Raw genomic sequence first — 14,606 nt, 5'->3', positions numbered from 1 at the left:
TTTTCATATTTGGAAAAGGGCTGTAGTAATTTAGCTCTTCTGTTCTTAGGTCATAGTCTGACCTTCAACATTAATAGTCAGGGCAGATGCCATGTGGGTTGAGATCTTGATTTCTCCCCTCCCCCCCCCACCTTCATGCTTAAGAGGCATCCTTAGAGAAAGGGAGAACCTGCAGGGAGTGAGTTAACCCAGCTGTGCACTATTGAACTGAGACAAGGTAACTTCTTGGGCTAAGAGTACTGTAGCCAACACTAAACAATTTCTCATTTAGACAATCTTCTTTGAGAAAGCAGCTCAGTGAAGAAATTCGAAACATGCAATAAGATGTAAGTTGTCATTTGACTAGTTTCTCTGAGCATTTTATGCTGCCACTTAAATACTTTTCTAGAAGACGTAAAGGATAAGGGAACATTCGTTAGTGTATTTTGAAAATGTGAATTATTCAGAATAAGTCAAAAGCATGAATATATGTTTTGTGGAAGCTTAATGTTTGGATTTTTTTGTTTTAATTTGTCAGTCTTAAGACAACTAATGTTTTGCCTTTTTTATGGCATACTTTTCATACATGTAAGCCTCTGGTCATTCTGTAGCTTGCATTTCAATATTTCATAGTTCTATAAACTTGAGTCATTTTTCAGTAACTACTTACTGATGTAGAGTAATAAAAGGTATTGGAGCTTGGAAAAGTCTGGCTTGGAATAAAAGAGTCATCTATTGCCCAGTCTCCAGAAGTTAAGGTCACTCATTTACACTGAGAATAGTCAGGTATCTTTGTACTTACGTGTATACGTACAGGCACATACTATTAGGTATTTTGTACTAGGTGGAACGTGTATGGAATTTAGCTGTATGTGTCTGTTTAAGAGGACGTGTTTCTTACAGAAGATACTTGATCTTCATTCTTGATTTATTATTAATGAAGTAAGATTTCTCATTTTTACTTAAAAAAAAAAAAACAACTGATTGGCATGGTCAGTGCAGGCAGAAGAGCTCATATCAGGGAGGATTTTCATTCCAGACATTAAGGGATTCTCATCCTCATTCCATGTTTCAGATGATGATAAAGAAATAGAAACTGCTCACATCTCTTCCATGTTCAGAGCTGTCCTCTTTTTCCATTCAGCCCAGTTTAAGTTTAAGACACACAGTATATCTCAATTCCTGTTACAGGTTTGCTGTCCCTTGGTGTTTAGAATAGCTTAGATTTGAGCTGGGGAGTGAACAGGGGAGGAGTATTCATGTCCTCTCTTTCAGGGTGTTGTGTCTGCAGCAGAAATCCTGGGAATGAGGACTGGCTGCATTGAAGAACTGCTCTTTTTGCCTACATATGTAAACCTGCATTGTATGTGATATTTCAGTAGTTTTATTTGTATTGTTCTTCACTGATTTCTTTAGTTGAAGGATATTCTGACAATAGTTTGTTAATGCTATTCTGAAAATATACATTCTGAAGAATGTCGGTAATGCACAGCAGTTGGACTACACGACAGAAATCTTCCAAATGCAAGAATCGTTGAGTCTCTTCCAAGACGCTCTACATGCTTCTGTATACATACTGTAGACACAGGGAATCTCCATTCTTAATGTATTCCTATACGTAAAATATCCTTTTAAAGATTATTAGATTTTAATAGGCTGTTTTTTTTGTTTGCTCTATCCCATTTCTGTTTTCTAGATTGCATTTACTTTTGTCTTAATATTAATAGGAAGCATATATGCTTACTTAACGCAATGTTTGTTCCAACTGTTTTGGGCCATTTGATAGAGTGGGTAGGACTTGCAGCTACGAGAAATTTGTCAAGGAAAGTGCTTGACCACTGTCTTGGAGCTGGACATGGTAGACTCGTAAAATTCAAGCATCTTCTAGTGAGAGCATAAAACTTCTGCTTGCCTGAATCTACCAGCATAGAAGGAAGTGTGTGAGTTTCTTTTAAGATGGAATAGGTGTTTATGGAAAGGAAGATCTTGACAGAAAATAAAACAACTAATAATATAAGTGATACTTGTTCTGAAAGGTGGGGTTTTTGTTTTGGATTTGTTCTTGACCACATGCTCCTTTTAAATAAAATCAATTCTGAAACCATTTTTTATTCACAGATCACTGCTATGCTGTAATATTCAGCCGAGTTACTAGGTCACAGCAGCGCTGCAGTATCGAGGATTTTCAATATTTTTGCTGTGACAGCGAACAGAAAGCACTGGAGCCTGACGATATGACAGGTCATGTGATGTCAGTGAATACCTTGTCTTGAGGCAGGATAATAGGCATGACCCACCCAGTAAAAATGCATCATTCAGTAAGAGCAGAACCTAGAGAACTGTATGGACAGCGCTAACACCAAGAGACACAATTTGTAGTACTTGGTCCAGAAGAAGAATAAGATGTTGTAACAGTCTCTAACCAGTCACATCTGGTGGTCCAAAGCTGCCCAGGAGAGTGAAATACTCCATTCTTATCTGTTCCTGAGACTTGGTTGCCATGGTCACAGCTTTAGAGAGATAAAGACTTTCTTTTCCTGTATTTTGTATGTATAGTAGGGGGTCGTAGCAGTGGTGTTGCTGCTGTGTAGAAACCCCTATCTTTCCCCTTTTAATTCATTGTTATTTTATGCTCCCTAATCAAAAGGTATTAGGCTTATTTGTGTTTAAAATACTTCAGGTGTGATAGTTGTCTTAATTTCTGTCCTCTTTTCTGTACCCCCATGTACAGGCTGTGTCTTTTCTTACTGTTTGTATTTTTGTTTTCCTTTAAAATCAGAGACAGTGTATTTCTACAAATAACTGTTTCTGGAACAAACCTTGTCCTGCCCCAGTACTTTTTGACTGTCGCAGTGATCAGAATGTCTTTGTTGTGTACATAGGTTTCTCTATCCTTCCCCCCACCCTGTTTGTTTCTCTTAAAGATGTAGTCAGGAATCACAGAATACAGATCTCTCCCTTTGTTTTCTTTCTGCCACCTACTCACTCTGAAAAAATGAGGGGTTTGGGCTCTTCAGAAGTGTAAAGTACACTGGATAAAATAAATACTTTGTAATACTTTCATGATCATCCACTCCCTTCCATCATACCCACTTTCCTGTGCACTTTGTGCCCTTTTATTGCAGACCCAGATGTATACACAAATCTGTATGTATATACAGACACATAGAGATTTATGATTACAAACTTTATGCAAGAAAGCATATTTTCTAAGGAAGGAATCATCTTCTAGAAGGTGCTGCTTAGAAGGGATTTGAGATACCTGTTATGAAACACATCAATAATTTAAAGAGAGAACTCTCTTTTTTTAAATTGATTTTATGATATCATAGCCTTCTGTCACTAAGAAACTAAGCTGGTTATCCAGGGCATTGTTTTCTATTCAATGTTCCTGTCTATAGATGTGCTTTAAAAATAATAATAAAATACTTTAACTCCTTTGCCTGAGAGGCTGAGGCATATTTCTTGCCTCCTATGAACCCAGAAGGGATTTTTTTCAGTTGATAAGTTAAATTTCTCTTCGCCAAACTATGCATTAAAATGCTGTATTTGCTATGACATGATCCTGACACTGATACTTAGAAAAGAGTATGGTAGGTAGCAGAATTATTCAGTAAGTTACCAACGTCTCCAGTTGTTTCTCAGTTTGCATCCATAAGTCTATAATACATAGAAGCACATCTGTCAGCAGGTAAAAGTAAGATATGTATGTGTTAGTGTAAAATATATAAAATACTAGTTTGCTTTCACATACAGCAGGAATGCCTGTTTATTCCATTCAGGCCATGGTCTTCAAAGGTAAAATACTGCTGTCCCCGTTTTCTGTAATTTTTTACCACTTATTCTGGTCTTTTTCTTTCAACTAAAAATTTTTCCTTCAACCCAAAGTTGATAACTTAGCTCTGAAGCTGTTGCCAGGGATAGAAGCTCTGATACATGAAAAATAACACGTCTTAAATATATTTTCATTTTTACTCCTGAGTGTATGTGCATATATATAGGAGGATAAAAAGTCAGGCAACTCAGATCTTCATTTTTGTTAGAAAAACATGCTTTTATCCTCTTTTGCCACTGTAGTATGATAGCCTTAATTAACTTATTGTGTTCTCTTATATATCATCAAGATTATTCCACAGAATGGACTGGCTGTAAGGGATGACTGGTGGTGAGGCACTCATAGATCTATCTGGAGCTAATAAAACATGTTTTGAAGTTCTGTCTAATGCTAAAGAGTATGTATAGTCAGGTCTTTGAAATTCAATACCACGCCCACCAAATTCTTGGATTTATTAAAAATGTATCATAATCTTTGCCTTAGATCCTTGCCCATAAAAATAACAGGATACCTGGTGATTTCATAGGGATATTATAACAGTCTTTCTGAAGTAGTTGTAGTACTCCAGTAGTGAATTGCACAGACAAAAGTAATACAGAAAAGAAGGATGGTTATATATGTGCTTATACATATAAATATTCCTCATATAGTGGTCTTGCCACAGAAGGTAGTAGAGAAAGCTTAGTCCTTCATACTTAATAAGGGAGAGCAGCTACTTTCTTGGTGACTTTTGTTTGTCTTTTGCTCTGAATGATGCACGGAATTCTGTTGGGAAATAGGACATGCTTATAGCTTGAAAGACTACATTGCATATATAAAGAGGCCAAAATAATATTTGCTGAGTGATTGTATTATTTCCAAGGTTCTTAACTTTTCAAATGCTATAGTACTTTTAAGAATGTCTTTGCTCGCATGTCTAGTATGAATTGTATAATCCTTCCTTGTAGGCATCTATTTATACGTTTTTTGTGTTCCTGAAATATCGAGATGTTACAATATTGGGAGTTTTGTAACCAGTACTGTTTTGAAGTATTTTTAGACAACTGTAGACAGTTGGACTGCTAAGAATCTTTAGGCAATTTGCTTTCCTTCCAGTAAATATTCTGTTCTGTAATGATCCCTGATGCTGCAAATTCTGGGGAGGGATGAAGAAAATGACATATTAAACACAAATGAGGCTGATCCTTATTTTTTCAGTGCAACATTATAGTAATCTACAGTATTTAATACATTTTGTAGGAGACAAAGAATTGGTTGCATTACTTTTTCTGCTCTGAATTTGAAGACTCTTGGTCATATAGGTAACAAGTGATACTACAGTGAACAGAAATGGATAAGTTTCAGAGAAATAATTTCAGATGAAGAGATTTTATACACACATACACACACAAACGCTTATTGTATGAGATCCCTCATTCCCAGTCCAATATTTTTAGTAGGTGTACCACTGAAGTTCTATCAAGTAACACATTTTTTCTGGTAGCAGCGAAAAGGAAAACTCATGTTGTATTACTTGAGGCTACAAAGAATTCAAACTTTAGGGAAAAAAAACATTTCACATTATAGGAGATATTTAATACTTTTTAAATCCTTCACATGTTTTATCTCTGATACTTATAGGAAACACGCAATTTCTTATGAGTTTAATTCCTGTAAAAAATGCCTAGTATACAATAGAAGCTCATTTCAAATACATTTAAGCTCATTTAGATCTCTTTAGTGTTAATTTTAAATTAATTACTATTACTAAAATTATTACTAAATAAAAATATTACTATAAATAATATAGCTGGGTATAACAGTTAAAAGAATTGGCTTGCCTAGAGCCACACAAGTAATGAAATAGTTTTTGAAACATCATATTTGTATTCTTGATTTCTAAGCTACTTGTAGTATATTCAGCTGTTTAAAAAGTGTCAGAGGTAAAGATGGGGTTTAGGAATAGAAAAAAATTGAGCCTTCCCTTGCTATTTGTAATCTAGAACACTAGAGGACAGCACTAAAATATTACATAAATTTGTTATTGTTTACACTGTTAATGATACGATACTCTGAGGGCTTTGTGAGAAGAAAATAAATCATTTGAACAGAGTTAGGGTGAGTGGTATTCTGAATTTCATTTGCTCATTTTGAAAGCTGCATCTGACTTACACATTATTCAAAATACCTTAAGTTTCTTGTGGTCTGGATCTAAGGTATTTGCTGCAGTGATTTCTGTAGAAATTAAGCTTTATTTTTTTTAATGTAGTAATAAATTGTGTAAAACTACGTTTTTAAGGTCCAGAAAATGAGGAATTAGCTGTCTCATCTATAAATGTTTCACGATTTATCTGGTAATGTGAAACGTACTATGTTAATACTATAACAATTACATTGTAATATGAAATAGTGTAGTTCCTTGAAAAAATTACAGCTTCTGTTGTGTTTCTCTAGGCACATTGGAACGACATGAAACAGGTGAAACAGCAAAAGCAATTCTTACTTCCACTGAAGATTCAGAGGACTTAGTGGCAGATGCTTTGCTTCCTGTATCTCAGGAGTCAAAAAGAAATAAAAATGCTGGACAAAAGCACTCTAGCTCTTATAAGCATGGCATGGTCTTTTACAGTCTTACTCATAACGAAAAATCTTCAGATAAGGTAAGAATGAAGTGTAGAGCGTTTCTCAAGATCAATGAGTTGTGGTCCAAATTCTTTACCCTTTCACTTCACTAATGTGTAGTCCTGTGGAAGTGGTACGGAGGGTTGGTTTTCAGTTTGTAAATGCTTGTTCCAGCTGTCTCAGTTCTTACACCTTCAGCCCCATTTCATAGAACAAATGGGGAAGATGGGGGGGTGCGTTATGCAAGATCACTAGCAGATCATCTCAGAGATGTAGCACCCATAGTTAAACCCTATTTCCTTGTGCCCCTGGCTTATGACTGCATCTGTACCCTCAGAACAGTTGAACCCACCAGTTCAGATGTATGTCTTGAGAAAAAGCATATCATGGTACAATGCTACTGGCCTTTCTGTTATTGCTTTTCTATGAAACCACAGATTCCTGTTGTTGTTCAGTGCTAGTTTTTAATGGGTGGGTTGTTGGGGTTTTTTTTCTGTTTTCATAGAACAGAGTACAAGGGCCTTATATTTACACTGGGGCAGCAAAGCTGGTGATGGGTGTGGAGCACAAGTCTTACGAGGAGCTGCTGAGGGAACTGAGGTTGTTTAGTCTGGGGAAGAGGAGACTCGGGGGATCGTATTGCTCTCTACAGCTGCCTGAAAGGGGCTGTAGGCAGGTGGGAGCAGGTCTCTTCTCCCAGATAACTAGCAACAGGACAAGAGGAAACAGCCTCAAGTTGCACCAGGGGAGGTTTGGATTAGATATTAGGGGGAATTTCTTCACTGGAAGGGGTGGTCAAGGCTTGGAACAGGCTGCCTAGGGAGGAGGTGGAGGAATCACCATTCTTGGGCGTGTTTGAAAAAACACGTAGATGTGGCACTTAGGGACACGGTTCGGTGGTGGACTTGGCAGTCATGGGTGAATGGTTGGACTTGATCTTCAAAGGCCTTTTCTAACCTAAATGATTCTGTGATTCTATGATTTATATTAAGTGCAATTAAATTTGGTACTTTATTGATTAAAAAGAGAATGGCCATGTTCCTTATGAAATTCTGGGCTGCAAATAGGTATGAAGTCTTCAGGAGAGATTTGGCCAGGCATTGTACTTAGCTTTATCTAGCAATTTTTTTACAGAAGTCATTTAACCAAATAATTATGATTGATGGAAAAAGATATACTCTTTGTTTTGAAAAAAACAATAGAGGGAAATACCATTTTGAAACTAGTCTTAATGTGCTGTTAAAGTTGAGAAAATGAGTACAGGAACACTATATAATGAGAAGTAAGGTTGGAAGTGCCATAGTCATTCTGTTTGCTTGTGGCTTAGATATACCTGTATTTTTATCAGTTATTTATAGATATGTAAAAAGCTGGTATCTGCTAAACGTAAAACCAGTTATTAAAACTGCCTCAAATTTAATCCAATCTCAAACTCATTGAGGAAGATAGTACCTTATTCAGGTTGGAAGGATAATAGTATGTACATTTTTCTGAAAACCCAGTTTGTGCATCAGGAGTGAATATATTCACTGAGCTCTTGATATGAATGTATCTTAAGAATAGGCCCTCGATGTTGCTCGTTCATGTTTACCACTTTTTAATTAATGGGGTTTGGGAATTCCATTCTTTGCAATAAACAGAGGAAGTCATATCTGCTGTTCCTCAACCCTGTATGTAGATAAATACCTTCCCATAAGTATGTGAAGATGAAAAATGCTTTCCCTCAACTCACATGTGGAAACAGCCTTCAAAATATCACTAGCCTTTTTCTGGCTTTATTAATTATGGTAAATGAAATATTGGGTATTCCAAAATTCTGTCTGATGAAGTACAGCTTAATCCAAGTCCTCATTCTTGAATTTTCTGGTAGTCGTCTTTATTGTAGCTACAAATTTACATAAAAATTTGAGTTTATAATGATTGCTGTTTAACTCTTAATGTTTCTTTGACCTTTTACTAACCATAGTCTGATTTCTAAAGTTCTTTTTGATCCCCTTTTCTGAAAAGTCTTATTAGAGCGTAATCCTGATGAGCATGTTGTGGGGCAGATGGTGCACTAGTTGGCCATTGACACAGAATCTGATCTCACTCTTTATTAAAAGGAATAGTTTCTTGCCTTTTTAAAGAGGAACAACAGCAACAGCAGTTGTGTTTGGAGTGTAGTTTTGGTCATAGCTATTAAACTGAAAATTGCATGGATTTAACAAAGTGGCTGGAAAGAAAATGTCCTGCTCATGGAATATGGGAAAGTAGTTTTTGGTAAATTTTCAAGTCTGGAGTTTAGCTTTGGGAATTATCATGATAATATCACAAGTAATAATAAGTAATATCACAATAGGAGACAGGGGAGTTTTAATAATAATTTACAGCAGTTTTCTTGATCAGACATACATCTGGCTGCTCTCTCAATAAAACATTCTATTTTCTTATTTAAACAGTGTTCGTTAATTATCTTGTCCCAATGAAAACTTTTTATTGAGAGAATATTTTTTGGTCTCTTAGGCTTACCTATGACTTTCAAAATATGCTTTTTTATTTTACCTTTTTGTCATTATAGACCTGTTATTTAAGTCTAGTTTCCGAACAAGTGAAGTTCTATACTTGAGAAACCACTTTTCATTCATCAAAAATCTGTCATCCATTACATCCAGCTTTCCATCCCCATTAGAGTAGATTCTGTAGATTGGTGTGGAAGATGCTAGAGGCTAAATGTATAGGACGTAGCTGAACGTGAGAAGAATATAACAGTGGTGGTCCCCTTAATGCTTATTCCAGAAACCCAATGTGGGCTACACAAAATAAGGGTGGAGCTCTGCAACTTTTTTTAACACTCTTTTGTTACTGCTGAAATGAAGGCTTGTTATGAAGTCCACTGTGTTTTTTAGTTCTTATGCAGGAAGCTGCTTTTAGTTTTTACAGAGTGCCATATTGACTCATTTGGGTCATTGTATTTTAGCATCTTGAAATAGTCTTTTGAAATCCAGGTCTCATTGAGTTAGTGACAGTTCTGTGGGTACGAGTTCAACATCCCATACCATGTTAATAAGTGTATAATGACCACACAGACGAAACTATTGCAAAACTTTCAGATTATCAAAAGGTTTTAGTATGTTGTATACCATGACTATTTCATTATCAGTTTGCTGCTTTAGCCAATCGTGTATTAGGAATTTAACAACACACTAAATTGTTAATAACACTTCCATTTAAAAAAAAAAAAACAAAAAACAAAAAACAAAAAACAAACAAACAAAAAAAACCCCCAAACAAACACACACACACCAAAGTGGTAAATTTTAGCCTCTTTTTAAGAATTCAATTCCAGATTTGTTAGTATTGCACTTGAGTGATCCTTATTTTGTACATGGGATGATCCATATGAAGATCACAAGTAAGATTCAGCTTTTTTTCTTAATATTCATTATTGCATTCTTTTATCATTGATATTTAAGTCAAAATAACATTTGCAAAGTAATGATGTCTTTTTACTCCCTCCTAAGAAGAAAAAAGAAAAATATCCTCACATAGCGGTTTATCTTCAAAGGCTTTCTTTCAAAACATTTGTCATCATGTAAATCACAGATACAAAAGCAGAATGCTTTGATTTCATGGTGTTTTGACCATTTTAATTCTTTTATTGTGCTACACGTGCCAGTGGGAGTACCAATAACAGATGAGTGTGACAAACGCAGTTAACACAAGATCCATATTAATGTTGTCAAATTCCCTTGATATATTTAAACAGATTTTAATTATTTTCAATGTCAGAAGACCCAAAATATATTGCTTAATAGTTCTTCAAGAAAGCTTTACTTAATATGTGAATGTAAAACCTCTCATAAAAATGAAACTTTTATATTGGCCTTAGTCATTGACATAGGGTATTCATCAAGTCAGCAATTTGTGTGGCAAAGTGCCATTTGAATAGTGTATTGTTAGAATACTTATGGTCCACTTGACAAGGGCTCTTGCTGTAAATAGTGCAATTTGACTCCAGCTGTTAAAGAGTGGCTTTGACAGCAGCCAAATAGAATGGAGATGCTTTACTGCACTGCAGAAAAATCAATATTGGGTTCTTGTTCATAGTAACCTGTTTTTTCTTTTTTTGCAGTTTTATACAAGACTATCTGGAGTTCATTTGTGGAAGTTTAAATATTATTTTAAAAGTGGATCTGTTTTATTTTCAGATTCATGTCAGCAATGAATGATGCTTGTGTTTAGTAAAAGAAAAAAAAGACAGTACTTTGTGGATATACATAAACAGTGTGGTAATGCAGCATTATTTCAACTCTCAGCTTGTATGGATGGATATTAGGATGTGGCTGCATAAGTTATGTAACTAATGACAAAAAATGGCCTTTCCTTCCTCTCTGTATTTTTTTCTTTTTGTAGTGCTACTGTAGTATCCTTGTCAATTTTCGAAGCATAGGGATTTTTAAAGCAGATTTCTTTGTTGTTCTCCCTGTAACAACCCCCACAGATGTTGACAATCTGTAGTGCCATTGTAGATTTTCCTGAAGCATAGTCTTGCTGGTGCTGAACAGTTTTCCAGCAGTATTCAGTGACACAGGGTTGCTATGATACCTGGCCAGTAGCAATAGGTATTGAATCACTGGTCTTAATTACAATAGACTACACGCTAGATTGTGTGCTCATGGTGTTTATGTGGAACTAGCTCTTATTATACCTTTAAGTCATAGTTCTATTTGAAAATGGAGCTGTGTGAAAAGCTGGTTGAAAAAAAAATTAAAATGCTTCAGTGCATCATATGATGATTTCATTGATGCACATAAAAAGCTGGATATGTCTGGGAGTTGTTTTCCTGATGTTCCAGAAACCTTTCATGTTTAAAAGTTTCCTAGATTTTCAGCTTGACTAATTTGGATATAAATCTGTGTTTATCATGCACTGATATTTCTAGTGATTTCAATAATGTAATTAGAGCTGCTTCTGGGTAAAAGTGTTGGAGGAAGAACAGCTTCTAAAATTTGTGCAATAATTGCTAAACCTTGAACTGTTGAATTATACTACTGAAGAGCTAAACCAGTAAAGGGAAATTTTTAGTGTGTATAAGGCAAACAAGATAAAGATGAGGGGGGGGATGTATTTATTTATATATGAACTTTTTTAGGATTGTTAAATATATTTATTTATTGATATATTCACTTGACAGTTTCTTAAAATACTGTTCTTTCAGCATTAATGTATGGTGCAGAAGGTAGAGTCAAAATATCTAAATAAAGGTTTACGCAAGATCTGTAAAAGTTTGGATTTATGCAGCTATTAGAAACAATTATGACCAGCTTAGCTAAGTACCAGATACTATAGAACTTGTAAATGCATTTAAAATTGACATACCTAGTATTACTTTCTCTAAAGAACTTATTATTCACTTATGTAATAGCAAAAAGTATGTAAAGGCAAGATGCTTGTGAAACAGAGATATTTTCTTAGTAGAAAGGCCAAAGTTTATATTTTTGTAGTTGCTTAAATTGAGAAACAAGAGTGTACAGAAATATATACTTTGTTACATTGCTGCACAGAATGTGTAAAAGACAAATGAGAACTGTAGGACAGTAACAGTTATTTGTTTTAGTATAGTAAAGGATGCAATTTGAAAACAAAATTGTTATTGGAAGCTTGGAAAATCACTGCTAGTTAAATATTACTGATGGAAAAATTGATAGAAAAAGGGAAGTAAGTTACAAGCACAAATACCAAATAATACTTATCAAATATGAAATCAGGACTGGTACCATTAGCAATGGTATGCTAGATGTGGATTTCTTTTATTTTTTGCCTTTTCTAATATTTAGACTATTATTATGAGGAATTAGAAATCCTGATAATTTGAATGAAGTGGATTATTAAGAACAAAGCAAAACATTACTAGAATATTTCTCCTAAAAGTTGATAATCTTTGTTATTGCTGCCAGGGTATTTCTGTTTTTACTGGGACTAGTGTTCAGAAGCTATATTTAGTAGTGTATTAATAAAGTGCAATAGGGAAATGAGTGAAGAAACAAAGGCGTGTGTGTATATATTTATTTCCTGTAACTCAGATGCAAAGCATTTCGTACTACAAATTTCCTGTGAAATTTCACAATGTAATATTTTATCAAGGGACTAAGGTAGCAATATAACTACAGTGAAGTTGTAACTTTAGAGTTATGAGATAAATTGTTACCAGTTAAAAGGCATCATGATCCTGAGAGAAATTGATAGCTTGAACCACATGTCAGCTTTGCTGAAAGTTACTGCAGTTTTATGAGTTGCTCCACCAAGTCAAGAATTGGTTGATTTCAGTGTTTTCTCCATTGATTGCCTGACAGCAAAAAGCTGCCATTGTGGTATTGTAGCACATTTCACTCTTGCAGATGTGGATAGTAAGTAACACAGGCTGACAGAACTATGAGAATAAGCCCTAAGTATTTATTTCAACACTTTGGACACGGTTTCTATATACATCTATAAACTTTTTTTCTCTGTTGTTATACTCAAGGTGACTGACTTAAAATTTGTTTTCCCTGCCAAGACAACTAATTGGAACCTGTGCTAAAGCTAAAGAAGGTGCTACAGTGTCCTACTAGAAATAATTCTAAGGTCAATATCGCTAGTCCTTGTGAAGTATTTCATATTGAAGGACCATTTATTGAAACTAAACTAGCTGTTGCTGTTGTCATCTTTGTCTTCTCCAACACGTCAGCTATCATGCTGCAGTTCCCTTTCTTTGTCCCTTGGAAACTGTAGCAAAGTTTATATTTTGTTTTTTAGGGATGTACCTTCATGGATGGAAACACACGGTTTCTGTCTTACTGAAGTTCTGTTCATGATGTCTTACTCTCCACTTATGACTGTTTCTTTTAGCTCTGTGTGTGGAGTTGTATACTGTTTGAATTTTCCTGTTTTCCACTTTACCTTTACTACTTTCTGGTCCCTAAGATGGAATTCCTTATGTAGATCAGTCTCATTGATTTTCTTTGTAAGCGCTCTATCTAATTCTAATAATTCTACAATAAGCTATCTTTATATTTTCATGTTGTCCAGTGATGATCTTGAGAATTCTTCACTATTCATGACAGGAGGATGGTAGAATCTTTACACTTGTGATAATCATCTTTTCTATTCTAAACATTAAGTTCTTGGCCTCATATAGTTTAATTAGTATTATTTTAGTGAAGTATCAACAGGAATTCAGATCTTTGAGAATTTCCTAGGTGTCCACCTCACACACCTATAAAAAAAAAAAAAAAAAAAAAAGAGCAGCAACTTTTTCAGAAATACATTGGCACCTTAAATGCAATTATAGAACTAGGTGTTGCAACACCTAACCTTACTCTGCAAAAGAAAGGCTCACTTTCTGCTAGCTTCCTTCTGGCAACTAATTGAATCTCTTGTCTCTGTTAAATATCAGAAATAAAATACTAAGGTAAACTGTGGTTAAGTTTAAAACAAAGCAACAGCAGTGGTTGTGTTTCCATTCTCCTAACATGTTTTTCTACATATTAATACTCAAACCTTAATTTGTTCTGGTGGTCACATTTGGTTCTTGCAGTACTTATGGGAAAGGATGAATCATCCAGCCAGATAGATTGAGTTTGCTTGTTTGCAAATAGTGTCCTTATAGAAGCCTGTGCATCGCTACTGCCTTCAGGAGGATTGAACAGCTTTCGATAAAAGAACAGTTTGAAATCTATGGGTAGAGACTTCACCACTTGTCCTGATACATCCTAGAATGGTACAGCATCTGAAGAGAGTCCAGCTTGACTGTTCCTGAGTTTTCAAGACTGGCGTTTTCTAGGACAGACAGGATTTTAATATCTAAGAAACTAATCCACAGGTTTTTTGTTCTTTAGTAGATTGTCACTTAGGATTTGATTTAGTAATTTTTATGTAGATAAATGTTATGAGTGAGACTCTTATAATTTGATATGGGAAATGCACTATCAGAGCAGCCCAGGGCAAATGTTTCAGTTGGAGTCAGCAGCCAGCCATGAGTTGGTAACTTAATTTTTATATACATCAATCCTTCTTAGGACAAAGCAATATTCTCCTGCTTTTATCCTCCTTCTAAGGTCATGTTGGCAGTATCTCTGTGTTCAGCATTATTCTCACAGATATTTGGATGTTCATTCATCCAGTAAATTGTTCAGTGTACTAATTCTTAGATCCATGAGTCACTAGTCTGTGT

General features: G+C 35.1%; 1 protein-coding gene across 2 annotated transcripts in view; it reads left to right on the top strand.

Moving 5' to 3' along the window:
* WDR72 (WD repeat domain 72) overlaps positions 1-14,606 on the top strand; it is a 129,061-nt gene that overhangs the window by 41,990 nt on the left and 72,465 nt on the right. For both annotated transcript variants that reach the window (XM_005435496.3, XM_027800146.2), the window contains one exon: positions 6,248-6,453. In XM_005435496.3, the coding sequence (XP_005435553.1) occupies positions 6,248-6,453 (206 nt within the window). The remainder of the gene's footprint in view (positions 1-6,247; positions 6,454-14,606) is intronic.

The sequence above is a fragment of the Falco cherrug genome, chromosome 7, assembly GCF_023634085.1.
Source record: "Falco cherrug isolate bFalChe1 chromosome 7, bFalChe1.pri, whole genome shotgun sequence".
In the NCBI taxonomy this organism is placed as follows: Eukaryota; Metazoa; Chordata; class Aves; order Falconiformes; family Falconidae; genus Falco; species Falco cherrug.
Note: the sequence above shows the minus strand (reverse complement) of the source record. Positions and strands in the feature narration are given on the sequence as shown.